Source organism: Carica papaya, chromosome 4 (genome assembly GCF_054855325.1).
Source record: "Carica papaya isolate Zhongbai chromosome 4, ASM5485532v1, whole genome shotgun sequence".
Classification (NCBI taxonomy): Eukaryota; Viridiplantae; Streptophyta; class Magnoliopsida; order Brassicales; family Caricaceae; genus Carica; species Carica papaya.
This window is the reverse complement of record NC_142312.1, coordinates 25,023,753-25,041,644: the sequence shown is the minus strand read 5'-3', so window position 1 is coordinate 25,041,644 and position 17,892 is coordinate 25,023,753. Positions and strand designations below refer to the sequence as shown.

The 17,892-nt window shown below is 33.7% G+C and overlaps 2 protein-coding genes and 1 pseudogene across 4 annotated transcripts; 2 read left to right on the top strand and 1 right to left on the bottom strand.

Annotated features, from left to right (window-relative positions):
- Positions 1 to 6,408: 6,408 nt before the first annotated feature.
- Positions 6,409 to 7,679, top strand: LOC110818376 (putative glutathione S-transferase; annotated as a pseudogene). Its single transcript, XR_015818584.1, has 2 exons — positions 6,409 to 6,938; positions 7,023 to 7,679. The product of XR_015818584.1 is annotated as a putative glutathione S-transferase (transcript).
- Positions 7,680 to 10,984: 3,305 nt separating this feature from the next.
- LOC110818359 (CASP-like protein F16) lies at positions 10,985 to 13,001 on the top strand. 2 transcript variants are annotated; one of them, XM_022047210.2, is made up of 3 exons: positions 10,985 to 11,310; positions 12,360 to 12,477; positions 12,568 to 13,001. In XM_022047210.2, the coding sequence occupies exons 1-3, from the start codon at positions 11,120 to 11,122 to the stop codon at positions 12,838 to 12,840; spliced, it is 582 nt and encodes a 193-aa protein (XP_021902902.1). In that variant the 5' UTR covers positions 10,985 to 11,119; the 3' UTR covers positions 12,841 to 13,001. The 2 variants fall into 2 exon arrangements, with proteins under 2 accessions (XP_021902902.1, XP_021902901.1); XM_022047209.2 differs by having other exon boundaries at positions 10,989 to 11,343.
- A 268-nt stretch (positions 13,002 to 13,269) lies between these two features.
- On the bottom strand, positions 13,270 to 17,489 carry LOC110818360 (DNA-directed RNA polymerases II, IV and V subunit 12). Its single transcript, XM_088218383.1, has 4 exons — positions 17,332 to 17,489; positions 17,170 to 17,234; positions 16,805 to 16,897; positions 13,270 to 13,487 (listed from the first exon to the last, which is right to left on the bottom strand). The coding sequence occupies exons 2-4, from the start codon at positions 17,207 to 17,209 to the stop codon at positions 13,465 to 13,467; spliced, it is 156 nt and encodes a 51-aa protein (XP_088074509.1). The 5' UTR covers positions 17,210 to 17,234; positions 17,332 to 17,489; the 3' UTR covers positions 13,270 to 13,464.
- Positions 17,490 to 17,892: the final 403 nt, after the last annotated feature.

The window sequence follows — 17,892 nt, the reverse complement described above, 5'->3', positions numbered from 1 at the left end:
TTAACTATTTTCGACCGTTTTCGATTGAATTCGGACAGTTTTGTACTAATCCCTGCGAGAAAACACGTTAAGGGGTCTCAGGTGGCCGAAAAAATTCGAAAAATCGAAACTTATCGACGGTGGGATTCTTTGATGCAGTGGCTCCACCGGCTCACCCTCGCAGTTGAGTGTTTTGCTTTGATCAATCTGTAGAGAAGAAAACAATGATTATAATGGTGGAAGAATTATGCAGAACAGGAGTCGGGAAGTGCCTCATCAGTGGTGTTTTTTGTAATTTTTTGCGGTGGCGCCACCAGGCTTTGCTCACGATTTCTGGCCAATACGCACGTCCTTTTGCTCCAATTTGGTCATTGGGGTGTTTAAAATCGAATTTCGAGCAAAGAAGAAATTTTTTACCTCTTTTGACGGTCGAAAGTGGCTCCGGCACGGCGACGGACGACCGGCGGCTTCCTTCCCAGTGGCTGGCTCTTCTTCTCCGGTGGGGTGTCTGGCACCTAGGGTTAAGGTTTGGTGTGAAAAGAGTTATTTATATTTATCTCCTTTTAATCTAAACCGTCCATTACGTTTGATCTGGACCGTCCGATCGCGATTAAATAGAGAGTGAATCTGGACCGTCCATCGTGATTTGTTATAGACCGTCCGATCGCATTTAAATAAGAAGTGGATCTGAACCATTCATCGCATTTAATTGTAATTGTCCGATCGCATCTGAGGAAGGAACGGATCCAGACCATTTGTGCGCGCGAGAACGAATCTGGACCTTTCGATCGCGGACACGCGGATTGCAAGTGTAGCCTCTCGCATGGTATCGCATCAGCGTCTCTTGCCACGCGGCGCGCTCCGATTTGTCAGGGCTACTGACTCGGCGTCCTACGTGGTACAATTTTTTTAAATTGCTGTTTGACCCCCCAGTTTCTTATTTTTCTTTCAAAAATACCCCTAAAACCCAAATTTTCACTCATTTTTTTCAAAATTATTTTCAATTTCATCATCAATTTAATTTCTTTTATTTTTACATTAAATAATAATAAAAAAAATAAAAAAATTATATTTATTCACTAAATTTAATTACAATTAAAAATTAATTAGGGCATTACATCATGAATCGGTATAATGTGTCAAAGTATTTAAACCTGTTTGAGTATATATTTAGGAGAGGTGTATGTGTGTGTTGACAAGATTCAATCGAAGGAATTGATAATGAACTCCATCACGTGGAAGGAAAATTAATTGTACTATTATTATTATTGTATTCACGGAGAGTGTGTGCGTGTATGACTAGAATTCGGTCGATCAATGAACCCATCTCATGACTAGGAAATCAATTATATTAAAACGGCCCGTGAACTAGAAAGGAAATAAATTATGAATTGAATGCGAAAATAAAACAATAAATTAGGGTTTATATCCCTTACACAATAATTCAGGATACCCAATAGGGTTACGGGAATGACCATTCTAAAAGAAATAACGAAAAATCAAAGAAATAAATAGAAAATAAATAATTGAACATCCTACTCGAAACTTGTGGATCGAGCTCTGGATCTTAGTCCTCTTGATATAAAATTGTTAATAAATGAGTGAGCTACACTAGTCCAGTAAGAATGTCACGCTACTCATCGACACAGAAATGAAGGTTTGTTGAAAAAAATAACTAAATGAGCTCTTAATTTAAGTAAAATTTATTTATCATAAATAAAATTATTTACCGCATGCTTACCGTAGTGAGATTTTTAAAATTAATCTATAGAGTCAAGAACATAAATAGTACCATAATCTCATATGCAATCAGTTCAAATAACAACTTTTCTCTTTTATCAATCTACTAGTATCCATGGAGGTCCATAGGGATATTTCCACTACACGTGAATCTTTATTCAATATTTTCAAATAATGGGCCGTCCCCATACCCTGTCCGGTATGAGTGTCAAAAGATACTATCTCTCAATATTTTGTCTGGTATGACGGTGAAACAGGCCGTCCCCATACCTCGTCCGGTATGAGTGCCAAATTACCAATCCTCGATACCCTATCAAGTATGAGGCAACGTTCACAGCAGGGTTCCCTATGTATCCGGTCCATCCACCACCTCCCAGGATATCCAGTAAGGTTGTCATTCATCTATCCACTTAATCAAACAATTTTACGTTTACTTTTAATTTTCAGTTTCTCAATTTAACCGTAATCACATAAAACAAGCAACACATGCATGAAGGAAACATAATCGCATCATCATACCAACTTCAGTGTATTATGATGCATTCGAAAAATGTAAAATCAGACAATCAGTTAAATATAGTAAACAGTAATAAGTACATGGTTCTGGCTCCATTAGTAATTAATTACGAATATTTTTTAATTTGTACAAAAAATCACATTATTTATAATTAAACTTCAATTCCATAACAGAGAATAAGGTAAGAGATTCTTACTCGAATTGGTGTCCGAACACTAAGTTTTTTACTACGCCTACTGGCGGTCCTCGGGTTCCCTGAATTTTCCTTCAGGGATTAAAACGCGCTTCAAGTACCTAGAAATACATAAAAAAACTCTAAAATCAATGTTAGAAATCCTTTTTGGCTAATTTCGGAACTGCAGCACGGCCATCCACGAACGTAGTTTGCCTCGGGTTAGTTGTTTTCAGCTGATTTCGGCTGGTTTTATACCAGTCCCTATGAGAAAATACGTTAAGGGGTCTCGGTTGGCTGAAAAATGTCGAAAAACCAAAGCTTACCGACATCGGGATTCTCCAGTGCGGTGGCTCCGCCAGCTCACCTTCGCGGTTGGGTGTTTTACTTCGGTCAACCTGTAAGAAAAGAGATGGTGATTACAATGGTAGAAAAATTACACGAAACAGGAATTGGGAAGGGCCACATCATAGGTGATTTTTGTTTTTTCCAAGGCGGCGTCGCCGAGCTTTCTCGCAGTTTTCTGATTATTCACCGGTTTTTTTACTCCGATTTAGATATTGGGGTGTTCAAAATATAATTTCGAGCGAATGAAAATTTTTTTACCTCTTTTGGTGATCGGATGTGGCTTCAACACGGCGGCGAGCGGCGGTCGACTTCCTTCCCGGTGACTGGTTTTCTTCTTCGGCAGGGGGTCTGGCGGCTGGTTAGAGTTTGGTATGAAAAGAATTATTTATATCCATCTCTTTTTAATTTGGGCCGTCCATCACGTTTGATCTGCACCGTCCGATCGCGTTTAAATAGGAAGTGAATCTGGACCGTTCGATCGTGTTTAAATATGAAGTAGATCTGAATCGTTCATTGTGTTTAATTGTGACTATCCGATCGCGTCTGAGGAGGGAACGGATCTGGACCATCAGTGTGCGCGGGAAAAAATCAGGACCTTCTAATTGCGGACACGCAGATCACCAGCATGACCTCCCGCGTGGCACCGCGTCAGCGCGCCTTGCTATGCGGCACGCTCTGGTTCGTCGGGGCTGCTGACTGGGCATCCTACGTAGCACAAATTTCTTAAATTATGTTTTAACCCATAGTTTCTTATTTTTCTTTCAAAAATACCTACATAACTCAAATTTTAACCTTTTTTTTTTTCAAAATTGTTTTCAATTTCATCCTCCAATTAATTTTCTTCATTTTTACATTAAATAAAAATTCAAAAACTAAAAAATTATATTTATACTTTAATTTTAATTACATTAAAATTAATTAAGGGTATTACATATATTGTTACTGTGTTCATGGATGATTGTGTGCATGTGTGACCAAATTTTTGTCTATTAGTGAACCTCATTCCATGAACTGAAAAATCAATTGTACTATTGTTGCTATTGTATCCATAGAGAGACGGGTGCGTGTATACCCGAAATTTGGTCAATTGGTGAACCCCATCTTATGGATGTAAAAATTTGCAAGTACTATATTGTATTGTTTTACTGTTACTGTGACTGTATCTCCTTTGATAGTGGAAATTCCTATTACTCCCTATGACAGCAATTAAAACTACATCGTACAATAATATATTTACGTTTAAGTATAAAAATTGTGAATTATACTATATTTTGAATTGTGAAAATGAACCCTACTGTTACTGTATACTGATAAAGTGTGAAATTATGTTATTGTGAACTGTGAACATAAACTATACTGTTAGATATATCAATGCAGTAAAATACTCTAATTATTTTGCAAATAAATCAAAAGTATGTATAGTGTAAGATAAATTGAATATAGAGTTTATATGTACTCAGACTCGAGGATCTGAGTTGAGAAAGAAAACAAAATTTCACACATATATAACTTTCTAGAGTATGGGAATGAAAGAATATAATGTAGCTTATAATAAATAATTAAAAATGGACCTAGTAATGGTTAAATTAAATTAAGTAATTATACTAATACACTATTTACAGTTAGATTACTAGTTTTTTGTTATTAAACTTATGTAGCTCATCTTTCTCCATTTTTTAGATTAGGAAAATTGAGAGTAAGACCAAGATCAGCAAGAACAATGAAGAACTTCCTAATATGTACGTGAGTTATGTTTTATCCTTAGAAGTGTTAATTTAACCTTCAAACCTTATAATTATTATCATGTTTTTGATTTAGACAACACCTCACTAACTTGTTGAACATTTGGATATTTGTTATCGATGCAAGGGATGGAAATATAAAAATTTTAACTTATTTTCCTTTTATATAAATGTGTTATGATATCTATTAATTGATAAAATAAATGGACGCTCGTGACTTCATCAATAGCACGAGTCATTACATATATTTTTATTGTGGTATAGGAGATTTTAGTGTTGGTAATTTCTATTATTTTCAACATAAAATGTTGTGTTGGTAAGATATTGTAGTATTATGATTGATCTTCTTCATGAATTAGTTCTCGTAACTCGATTATATTTGCTTGTTAAGATTAATCACTTTGAATTGTCTAATCTACTCTAGATCCTTCAACTTTATCCATAGTTACTTTAGACTAAGTATTTGAATTTTTTGTTTTTGATTTTGCAAATGACATGATCATCTACCTATAATAACATAAAAACCATAAACTTTACGAAAAGTACTTATATTTCTTTCCGAAGAGCAAAAGTTTGCATATATATACCTCTCGAATAGAGAACTCATACATAATCCAACGACCATTCTAGCAAAGATCTCTTGGATAAAAACAAACGTATTGTGGAAACCAATATTTGTTTTATTGTAAACGCGGTGATTGTTATCGCTTTTCCTTATCCCACAACCAACAATTTGCTATTTTCTCACTGCATTTTTCTTCCTCAGGTTTATAAAGTTAATGAAGGTTTCTTGTAGAATTTTGTTGAATATCTTCTATGGCTTTTCTCCATACCAATCGCATTCCTTTTGAAAGAAAATATGATAAAACTATTGTAGGACAAGACCTATTAGGATTTGTAAGAAAAATGAATAGGGAATGTAAGAAAAATAAGGAAAATTAAGAGAAGCTGAAGAGCAAATGATGATTAAGGAGAAAACCTTTGTAGGGTTTGAATGGCTTTGATTTTAGATACTTTAAAAGGGTAAAAATGAGATATTTATACCTCCAATAAAAAAAGATATATAAGTACACTCAATACACCTTATCAATTCTATCTTTAACCTAATACATATATATAAATATATATATACACATGCACACAACACGTGTCACAAAACAAGCCACCTAACTCATTTTCTTCATCATTCTTTGGCTCGAGTAAAGAAAACTTTACATGTTGGGTTTTAATATACCATATTGGCTTATACGTATAAAATATTGTGTATAAAAAACTATCAAATTAATTAAACTCGGTTAAAAGTGATTTGATATGGTTAAAGGTGTATCGGGTTTTAATATATTAAATTAAAGTGTGAACTATTTTTTGGGTAGAGATTAGATCTATAATTTTTAATTTGTAATGGATCAAATTAGGAATAAAAAAAATTAACAGACGTGTTTGCTTATAAATATGCAGTTATGATTCTCAAATTTCACGTAGTGCTTTCTATTATGATATCATATTATTAGAAATAGAGATAATAAATTTTTTTTAAAAGATTACGTACTAATTTAAAAAATTTATTATCTGATGTATAATTTTCTTCCACTATATTTTTAAGTTCGTTTCCGTTTCAAATATAAATATATTTGATTTGATATAAATATGATTATTATTTTATATTCAAATCCAAATATATTTTTCATGAATTCCCAGCCGAAACCTTTTAACACTTTCACCCGGTGGCACAAACATACTCATTTTTTTTTTCCGTATACTTTTTATTATAAATGAATTTAGAAAAATAAAATTCTTTGTAAATGAAAAATTAATTTAATTGAGAATAGTTATTAAATTAAATTAGGGCGGGACTGTATATAACAATACTCTTTCTGTATCTATATAAAGACTATCGGATTTGTTCATTCTATCTGTGGGCGCCCGTAAGTACTGCAGAACCTTCTACGTAAAGGTGACGTAATAAAGATCGAATGGCCTAGAACTTCCACCATAAATCTACAACAATTCTTGACCAAAAAGAGAACGTGCATTGGGCTATATATACAAGCACCTGGCACTGCATGTTCATTATCACAACCAACTGAAAGTTTCATTTTTTGAAGAGCTCTGTTTTTAAAAAATGGCGGACGAGGTTGTTCTCTTGGATTTCTGGCCAAGTCCTTTTGGAATGAGAGTCAGAATCGCGTTGGCTGAGAAGGATATTCACTACGAGTACAAGGAAGAGGATCCAAGAAACAAAAGTCCCTTACTCCTGCAAGTGAACCCGGTTCACAAGAAAATCCCGGTTCTCATCCACAATGGTAAACCCATCTGCGAGTCTTTGATACAGGTTCAGTAGATAGATGAGGTGTGGAGTGACAAGGCTCCTCCTTTGCTTCCTTCTGATCCTTACCAGAGAGCTCAAGGCAGGTTCTGGGCTGACTATATTGACAAGAAGGTAAAGCCCTTTGCTCATTTCTAATTTCTGGTAAAACCCATCTGACTGGCTTGGTTTCTCACAAGCTTTGACTTGTATTTACAGGTGTATGAATGTGGGACGAGGGTTTGGACAGCAAAAGGGGAAGAACAGGAGGGAGCTGAGAAAGAGTTGATAGAAATCTTGGAGGTTTTGGAGGGAGAACTTTGGGAAAAGGCTTATTTTGGTGGGGAGAGTTTTGGGTATGTGGATTTGGCTTTCATCCCATTCTACAGTTGGTTCGGTGTGTATGAGAGTTTTGGGAAGATGAGTATAGAAGCAGAATGCCCTAAGTTGTTTAGTTGGGTGAAAAGGTGTTTGGAGAAGGAGTGTTTCAAAATCTCTGCCTGATCAAGATAAGGTATACGGCTTCGTTTTGGAACTCAGGAAGGCTCTTGGGATTTGACTTTTTTGAGAGACTTCAAAACCCTTGTTCCATTTCCATTAGGGTTCGTCCTCCAAGTATTGATTAAAAGAGGTTCTTGATCAACTACTGTAATTTTCTAGTCTTTTACTGTTGTTAAGGAATAAAGGAGGTCTCCTTTTGTGGATTTGGTGAGATGTCTATCAATGTTGTGGCGAGGATATATACGTCACGTCAATTTCTTGTGTGTACTAGACAAATTATCTTCGAGTAAAAAGTCTTCTTTCTTCCGTTACGATAGAAATTAATAGAGTCATAACGTATGTGTCTTAATTTTGATCCATATATATTTTATTGAATATTATATCTTTTATATATATAGATTTTCTATTCTAGTATAAGAAAAGAAATAAATAATTATTTGTAAATGATATAATATTATTTTTTTAATTTAAGTCATTTATTTGTTAATATTTTAATATTTTTATTTTTAAGTACTTTGATGTAAATATCATTATTATTATTTTAACATATGCACTGTATATTTTTTTTTGTCCTCTTTAATATAGAGATTCCTCTTTATCCAAAAACAAGAAAATAAGGTTGAAGATAAAAGCTTCTTAAATCCTGATTTGACATTATTGATTCTTCCACTGTTCTCAGTCAGCAAAATGAAAGATGAGGTGGATTTTTATCATCACCACTTTGAAAATTTCTTCTCCATTATCCCAAGCAACAGAAGAGTTTTACTGGTTTTTATCTTTCCTTTAGCTGTGATTTTTCTTGGTTTCGACAATGGCGGATGAGGTGGTTCTCCTGGATTTCTTGCCCAAGCCCTTTTGGCATGAGTACGAATCGCTTTGGCTGACAAGGCTTTGAAAAGAAGGAGAAGGAAACACAGAGAGATCAGGAATTAATTAGTGATTAATTGGATGGAACAAGTATACTTGTCTGTTTCTTTCAACGACGCCGTTTTGTCTATGGGGGTTGTGACTGGGCTTTTTGTTTTGGGCTGAGGCTTCGGGTTTTCTTTTAATTATTTGGGCTTACCTTACTAATACTTCCAATTCAATTTCAAAAAAAGTAGTTAATTATATCACCCATAATCACATAATTTTTATTTATTTATCAGAATAAATCCAAACACTAATGTTATGCACCCAAACACAAATGGAAAGTTTTCAACGAGAGCTTTCTAATCATATATATATATATATATATATATGTAAATGCAATTTGATAAAGCAATGAAATAATTGTAGAAAAATCATATAGAAATTATAAAAAAATTATCCAACTCTTATATATATATATACATATTATCTATTCATACAAGAAAATTAGTTAATATTAACACTCATTTTAGATTCTTATACCGGGAGGGTTTTCTTCAAAATTTATATAGGAAAGTAAATCTAGAATTTATGAAGTTGATATTTATAAAAGGTAATTTAAAGAAATTCAAGACTTTAACATGTAATTAATTCATCAATTTCCAATTTATTTACTATTTTTTATATGTTATATATACATATTTTTACAAGGCGTTCAAATTTCCGTTAGCTTGTACATGCTTATGATGATTGACTTTTGCGGAATACTAAAAGCTACAGTTGCATGACATCCCATAGCGATTGATAAAGATTTCCACCATCGATACAGTTGACTTTCGCATGACTATACTGCATTATACATATATACATATGTATGTATGTATATGTATGAGTTTGAAAGAAGAAATAGATGGATCCCCTTCTGCGTATTTTCACATACGATATCACTTTAAACCATATCTGATAAAAGATTCTATTCGCTCTCCAAACTATCAATCAAGCTTTCTCTCTCTCTCTCTCTCTCTCTCTCTCTCTCTCTCTTCTATTTAATTATTCCAGTGGATAGGAAAATGCATGGAAGCAAATCGATCAAACAGCTTTTTTCCCCTACAGAGATGCTGGGTGATGAAGAAGCTGAGTTTCAATATACTGTGCGGAAGCTTCTAGTGGGAGGCAAAATATGGTCAAAATTCCTTCTAATCTTCTATCGGTACGTAGTTACTTATTCGTGCATGGAATATAATGATAACAATGGTGGTGTTAGCTAAAGCCTAGAGATCCCACTCAAGAATATATATATATATATATGTATATGTATATGTGGGTGTATGTGATCTCCACCTATAAATACATGTATAGTATACATACAGTTAGAACAGGAAGAAATGATTAAAGAGATTGAGAGTGGGCTTGAGCCAAGGATGACTTGCCAGGAATTTATCAAGTGACAGTATTGATTAATCGTTAAAAGGGTTATCTGGGAAGTCACCCTTGGTTCAATCTCGCTCTCTTTTCTCTCCTATATGTATGTGTATACGTACAAATATATGCATAATGTACGAGACTCGGGAGATATCTTTTCCAGATGTCATCTCAAACTTAATTTGATGGGTATGTTAATGATCATATTACAGCTTTTATAATTCTATAAATATTAGTTTTCATTTCACCACCTTCTATCGTTGATTTCTCAGTCTTTGCTTTATATACAGTTTTTGTGTGGGTTAAAATATATGCTGAGCATTTTTGGAATAGAAAGAAATGTAATAATTGCCCATTTTTTTTCGTTCGAATGGGTGTCTCGCTGATGTAGAAATATATAAATCTACATATGTTACGCATATAAAATTTTATACCAATTACCTCTTCTATTTAACTACTTTCAAATTTAAATTTTTTTAAAAAAATAGTAAATATTAAAAATAATAATTTATAAATTACAAATATAATAATATATATTTCTTTTTAATTTTTCTAAATAGTTCATATATTAACTTAATTATAATTTATATATTTAGAATTTTAGGAGTTATGTTAATACTTATATATATATATATATTCATATACTTAAACATTTATAAAGACTAACATAAATTAAAAATAGTCTTTTTACTAGTTTCTCTTTCTTTTTCTTTCAATTTTTTAATAAAATATTACTTACAAGTAATCGTAACTCTTAAATAAAATTTAATAATAAAACATTTAAATAATTTAATCAACAAAATTTAGCCAATGCCTAAATATATATGCACCGTAGTCAATGGGTTACTAACAAAATTTTATAATAATCATTTTTTTAATTTTTTATTATCACAATTAATTCACATATCCAAAATTAATAAAGACGTAACCAAATTGAAAGCGGATGGAAAATTGACAATGAATTTGGCAATCAATATATATATATATATATATATATAATATGTATGTGTATATATATCGGTTGTAGTTCATCCTAATTCATTGAACAATTATTTATGTAAGCACGCAATGACAGAAAATAATATGTACATATATATATATATATATCACACGCATAGTTCCTGGATAATAACGTAATCACATCTTTCTTTTTCTTAAAAAAGAAAAAAATGGAGATATGTGATAGACATAAGTGTATTAGTGCTTACTGTAAATAACCCCGTCACCTTCAATAACACATTTACAGTAAGCATGGCCTGATAGAGATCAATCAAACCTGCTCATTAATATTAAAGTTAATGAGACGAAAGAGAGAGAGAGAGAGAGATGATAGAAAAGTTATCTGTACGCACTTAGGGAAGTGTGGCCTGCAGCCATGAATATCACATTCAATGCTTCTCCACCCACCTCAACTATAACCCTATTATTAAAACGACATCACCCACCACCACCATCGCCAAAACCTTGTGTACAACAAAACTGCACATCAACTGTATGTATACGTGTATATGTGAGAGATCATAAAAGGTAAGGTGATAGATCACATGGAGAAGAGAGAAAAAGGTAGTGTTGTTGGGAGCTCGCCAATTGCTTTGATGGGTTCAGGCGGCGTCGAGACGGAGGAGGTGAGTGGTGGGTTGCGCAGTGCGGAGACGATGCTGAGGTTGGTGCCTGTGGCTCTATGTGTTTCTGCGCTGGTTGTCATGCTTAAGAGCTCTGAGAGTAGTGATTTTGGGTCGGTTTCATACTCTGACCTTGGCGCTTTCAGGTTGTTTTCTTATTAATGGATGATATTATTCGTTGATTTAATTGAATTTATACTGTTCATGGATGTTTACTCTTAATTTCTTGTTTTTCATGGTTGGTTTTGTTTTATATGGAACTTGAATAAACCCCAATTCATTAATTTATTTACATGATCAAACCATAGACTGAAAATTATTACCCAAAAAGGAAAGGGTATGAATTAAATCAGAAATCGGACCATCAAGATTTTTCTTATCTTTTCAAAATAGGTGAAGGTTTAATTTGCCTTTAATTTAAAGTCAAGTTTTAATTTGATTAGGGATAGATCATATCTACCTGTGCCTTTGTTGCAAGATCTATAATTTTTTATCACTGAGCTTTAACTAGAAGTATGAACCCTAATGTTAATTCATTATTTCCTCAAGTGCCCTAAATTACACACAATTTTGAAATAGTAGTTTTTGCTTACCACAAAGATTATTACCTAATAAGATCTTTGAAATTTATTAATCCTTTTTCTTATATACATAAACTAATTCTTATTTATTTTTATCCTTTGACATGAAAATAAGACTCAAACTTAAAGAACAACCCATAAAATAGAATATCATACCACTTGAAGTACATATTCTTTGTCAATTGATTATAACAATTCAGTTGATAGCAAATTTTCCTACTTAATTAGATTTCAGAACTACCATAGCAAGAATTGAAGATACACTATGATATTGAGGACAAATACTTACAGGAGTTTGATTTACTAAAATTTTGAATTGATGAGTTATTGAACCTTATAATCACATATATCCTGCTGGGTCCGAACCATAATTGGAGAATCAGGATCTAAATTGATTGTTTTGGGTATACCCAGCTGAAGAATCAATCAGCTTTTGGATACATCAAATTGAAAAAAAAAAATGTTAATTATCAAATCATGAAATGAATTTGATCAGTGGTTGAGTTCAATTTGGTCCGATTAAAATTAAATGATCCAATTTGCTTTTTTATATTTTGACAAATTTCAGTATTAGTATGCAGGTATTTAGTTCATGCAAATGGCATATGCGCAGGCTACTCCCTTCTCTCAGCTATCATCGCAGCCATGCCTCGCCCTCCCACCATGCCCCGAGCCTGGACTCTCTTCTTCCTTGATCAGGTTAACAAATTTCTCCAGCGTTAATTTACACCAAGAATTTGAGCATTCATGAACTGACTACTTTGTGTCTACACGCGCCTGTGTGTACAGGTGCTAACGTATGTAATTCTGGGTGCGGGAGCAGTGGCAACAGAGGTGGTGTACCTGGCTCACAAGGGTGACACGGCCATAGCCTGGAGTGAAGCCTGTGGTACTTTCGGTGGGTTCTGCCACAAGGCTACGGCGTCGGTCATCATCACCTTTGTGGTTGTTGCTTTCTACGCCGTGCTTTCCCTAATTTCATCCTACAAGCTTTTCAGCAAATTCGATGCGCCCATGGCCACACCCATCAAGGGTTTGGAAGTTACCACCTTTGGAGCTTGACTTCTACTTACCCTACTATATTACCTACTCATCATCTTTCACCACCCTGATGTAATAATAAAGTAAAAGACTAGGTCTAGTTTAATTTGTGTTTTAACAGGTGTGCTTTTAATTTGTATCTTGTATGATTAAATGCTACTAAATACATGCATGTGTTTGTACTTTCGTGTTTTTTGACCTTGTACGTACATGTATCAGTTTGATTTAATGTGTCTTGGATAACTAAGTTTCTTATTTGGTCCCTACTAAACTAAATTTGTTGATCCATTTATATACAACAACTCTAGATTAATTGTAACAGGTTGGATTTATACAGCCAGTTGTGTCAGCCTGCCCACATTTAACATACGTTCCTACGGACGCCTTTGACTCATTCAGACTGTAATTTAATGTCTTTGGATTCCAAAATGTAGTTGATAAGACCACAAGTCAACTTAAAGAAGACTAGATTGTCATTTTGGTAATTCAACTAACTTTCCCAGCACAAAATGTTTGAATTCTAAACCGACGAAAAGTCATATACACAAACTAGAGTCACAAAAGATACATATGATGATTTCTGTAATTTAACTGTTGCTTAAACCTTCTGCAATCACATGCTTGCTTTATAGTAAGCTTCTGTTCTCAGCGTGCTTCGTACTGAATAACTGCACAAAAGGAAATCCATCATTCCAAGTATTACAACAAACTAAAATTTTGATGATCACATGATGCAGTAACCATTTAAGTTCTCTAAATCGGAAGAGAACACAGATATACATTATACCAAACTCTAATCTTTACGTGAATTATTATAGATTTCTCATGAAACAAAGATAAAGATGATGCTGATATCCACGTGTGGAAATGAAATGAATTTTTTTTAATTAATCCTGAAGATTTATTGAACTAGCATCCAGAAAAGACCTATTAATCAAAAGTCTTAACAAATTCAAGGACACATTTAAACACGTAAATCAAGCAAAGACCAGAAATATCTCCCAAGTAAACCCATTAGCATACTGTTTAACCAAATTAATCCTTAAACCGAAGATTCCAATGACTTGTGCCCTCTACCAAGGCTCATTAGAAATTAAATGTAGGTACACATCCAGATTCTGATCAGCTTCCTCGATGTTCAGAAGGCAAAGAAAAGGCAGCAGTGGAGAAGGAAAAGTTGCAAGGCAAAACCTCTGAAACCTCTGCCCTCATATGATTTCCTTTAAAGAAGAAAATCTTCACTGCTAACTCTTCCACAAATTTCCACTGCCTACTAATTTCAATCAGATTCATAAACTTCCTTCATTGAAAGACTGAATAAAGATCAAGCCACAATATTCATCTTGCCTTTGTTCTCATTGCTCCCTTGGTAAGTTGGGAATACAAGCCTACCCAATTTTACTTCCCTGCTGACAACTTTAACTGACGGCCCCAAGGAAAGATCTTTACTAGCTTATTACATGGAATATCCATAAAATACATTCCTTCCAAAAGGACAAGCTAACCTAACAACTACCCTGTCACTAGCAGTTAGCTATAAAGATTTACTCAGTTCCTTAAAGTCCAGCACCAAAAGGACAATCTTTGACAAGCAAAAATTGAGGCTAAGAGAGCCATCACTTTCTTCAAAGAATCTTCTCATCCTTGCTAGACAGTTGCATATATGAAATATGACAAAGTGAACTTTATTCGATGGAATAATTACTTTTTCAAAAAAGTGAGATAGTCATTAAGAGAGGAGGGACATTTTCGTTCCTTTGAATTCCTCGTCTCTCAAACCTCCCGTTTACTAACTGAACAACTTAGAATGAACTCTCTATAAAATTCTGCTGTAGAAGGTGGATAAAAGTGGGGTTTTCTCTGTTAAATCTTAGTACAAGCATTTAACTAACAGAAACACTGTCATGAACTTATTACTCCCTTCTAGACAGATTTGGAAGGCTAATGTCCCTCCTAGAGTTGCTTTTTTTGCATGGGAAGCAAGTAGAGAATGCATATTGACAATTGATAACTTAATTGCTCGGGGGCTGTTTATTCCCAACAGACGTTATTTATGTATGGCTGATGCAGAAATTTGCAGGCATGTTTTGTTGCGGTGTCCGATGGCGTTTGGTTTATGGAGCACCATTTATAGGTTGATTCTTTGGAATGAAAGAAATTCTAGAGCTTTCGAGGATAAACCTACTGATTTGTATAGGTTGAGTGATAGTTGAATGCATTATTTTTTGTTTTTGTTATTACGGCATGACATGATTAGTGATGTGGATTTTGGGCATGTCATAAATTCACTAACTATATTGTAAAATTTTATGTATAGGGGCGGTACCCCCGGTTTTATGGTACAATGATAATATATAGTTCATACTTTTTATTTTAAAAAAAATATCTCTGCTGTAGATGTTCAAGAACCACCTTGACCATCTGTCCAACCTAGCCAGCCTCTGTTGCTACCTTAGCTGCAACAATTTTCAAAATGACTTGGCATCATTTGCAAGCAGGATAATCACACATATATGGATGGGGAAGAGAAGGCAATCAGAAAAAAAAACAAGCAAGGGAAAGAATTCGAGGGCCAACACCTCTTCAAGAGAAGGCTTACCTAACCCTTGTCAATGTAGATGGTTATTAGAGAGAATTATAGCAATCTCACTCAGGTGCTCAATAGAGATAAAAGTTGTGACCTTAGAAAATCAGCTAGTAGAACTGAAAAGGATGGTGCAATGGTTGGTCAACCACACGACACCAACTTAGTTGAAAGAAAGAAAAAAAAATGGAGGTCATAAAATAGTCCGGTGGCTTTTCAAGAACACTTAAGAGTCGTGGTACTCCTAGTTTTAGAATGTCAACCATTCCATTGCAACTGAAATTTATTCTTTTCATCCTATGCCATAAAGAACAAGATTCCAACAGAAAGTACAATAAACATTTGGCCAAAAAAGACATATTTAAACATGGATTCTCAAAAAACCATATTGCCTTCATGTTTGGAGGTAAGCAGAACTCATCTAATCTTGAAACTTCACCAGCTCCAGACCATAAAAGTTTTGTTATAGTGCTCTCAAATTTCTTAGCCACTCCACTTGGATCCTAAACAAAGAGAGATAATAGAATAGGACAACCAAATACAAGAAGGATCCAAATCGCGAATTATGACAGAGCTGGGAAGGAAAACAACAGGAAAGGATTTGACTTCAGCTACCTAGGTCAAACCTTACTACTGCTTACTATGTATGGTAAGGAAGGGCCATTAATACATCCTTCCATTTAGGTACCCACCTAACAACCAACCTGGTCCAAGTGGGTAACCAGACTGCACTTTTAGTTGACTACCAGAGTTACCCAGCTACTAATTCTCTATAGGCATGCACTGAAGCTGGACACAGTCGCTACTATCTTCAAAGGATCTTCTTGCCTCACTCAGAAGCTGCCTCTATTAAACATCCGCTGTTAACTCCATCCAACAGAGTAGTCACTACTTCTGATTAAAGGTCTGGACACAACCACGCAAATATTATTATATAAATTGATTTTCACTCTCAAAACTCACCCTCTCACTGACTGGAACCTGAGAGCAACCTCCCTAAAAAACCTCAAGTTCTTCCATAGTGTTATAGACATAAATTTCAGCAAGAGAGCAACCTCCCTAAAAGAGCTCAAGTTCATCCATAGTGTTATAAGCGTAAATTTCAGCATCGCTACGTTGAAATGATCATCGTATATAGTAGTTTTTATGCAAAAATTATATATGGTACATAGGAAAGCAAATAGTCACTAGTAAACTAAAAAAAAAAAAGAAAATCTAATCGGAACATATAGAAAACTATTTACAAACATGTCCTTGAAACTTATAAAACACGGAGAGAGAACAGCTTATGCATGTGCTTACATATGAAAGATCAATTTAAGAACCAGAGAGCTTTAAAACATAAATGATGTAAACAAAGAACCAAAAAATTAAATTAATCAATTATAGAAATATACTCACTTCTACGGGTCCGCTTCTTGTACAGAATGCGGTAACCACATTCCCTGCATTGTATAACATCACCAGGCTTCAAAGTGCTCTCTTGCCCGCAATCTACAGAGTAACTCAAGCCAATAAAAAAATTCACAATTAAAAAGGACAAACGCAATATTATATACAAAACCTTAGCCGATACAGTCATGTGATTTCTTTACGTTAAATCACCATAAAAGACGTAAAAGATCAAATTTAGCGTATCAAGATTCTCCAACACTCTTCCTTAATTCTCTTAGTTGTGCCAAAATAATCGAAAACAATAAACAAACGATATCGATTTCAGCTTCGTTGATTTAAACTTGTAGTGTTTTTTATTTTATGAACAGTACCTCCACAGATATAGCTCACAGGCTCTGGCTGCGGATCCATTGATCAGATATTACTTGGACAGAGGCTATACAACGGAACAAAGAATAAAGTAAGAACAAAACTGAGATGATGTCTTTGGTTCAAGAAATCGATTAAAACACACAATAAGATTGGACCAATACCTTGCAGAAGCGGGACTGAAATAAGGAGAGACTTGCGAGAATGATCGGAGAACGGGAGAGAAATAAAAAGCTTACAGGGGTTAGGGTTTTTGAAGTAATATTAATATGCGCGCGAGATGGGATAAGAAAGCGTGCAGGTTATTATTGAATTTTATAAGCTGTTGACATCATAGGAAAATACTTTGACCGCCGACTAGGAGCATTATTATATTAAAATAATAATATCAATATAATAGTAATTAATAAAATAAATTATTAAATTAATTTTAAAAAATTTATTATCTATTATAATTTGATATTTAATATTTTTTATAATAATGTATTTTTTAATTAAAAATGTAACATAATTAACTCATATTTCAATATATTAAGAAACAAGTTAAAAATAATTTTAATTAATAAATTAAGAATAATAATAAATATATTCTTAATAATTAATTGATTAATATTAAATTATTTTAAAAATAAAATAAATAAATAATATAAGCAATGAAATTATAATGCAAATGTAACGGCCCCGTAATTTTAAAGAAAAATGTATATATATAAGAAAAATTCTAA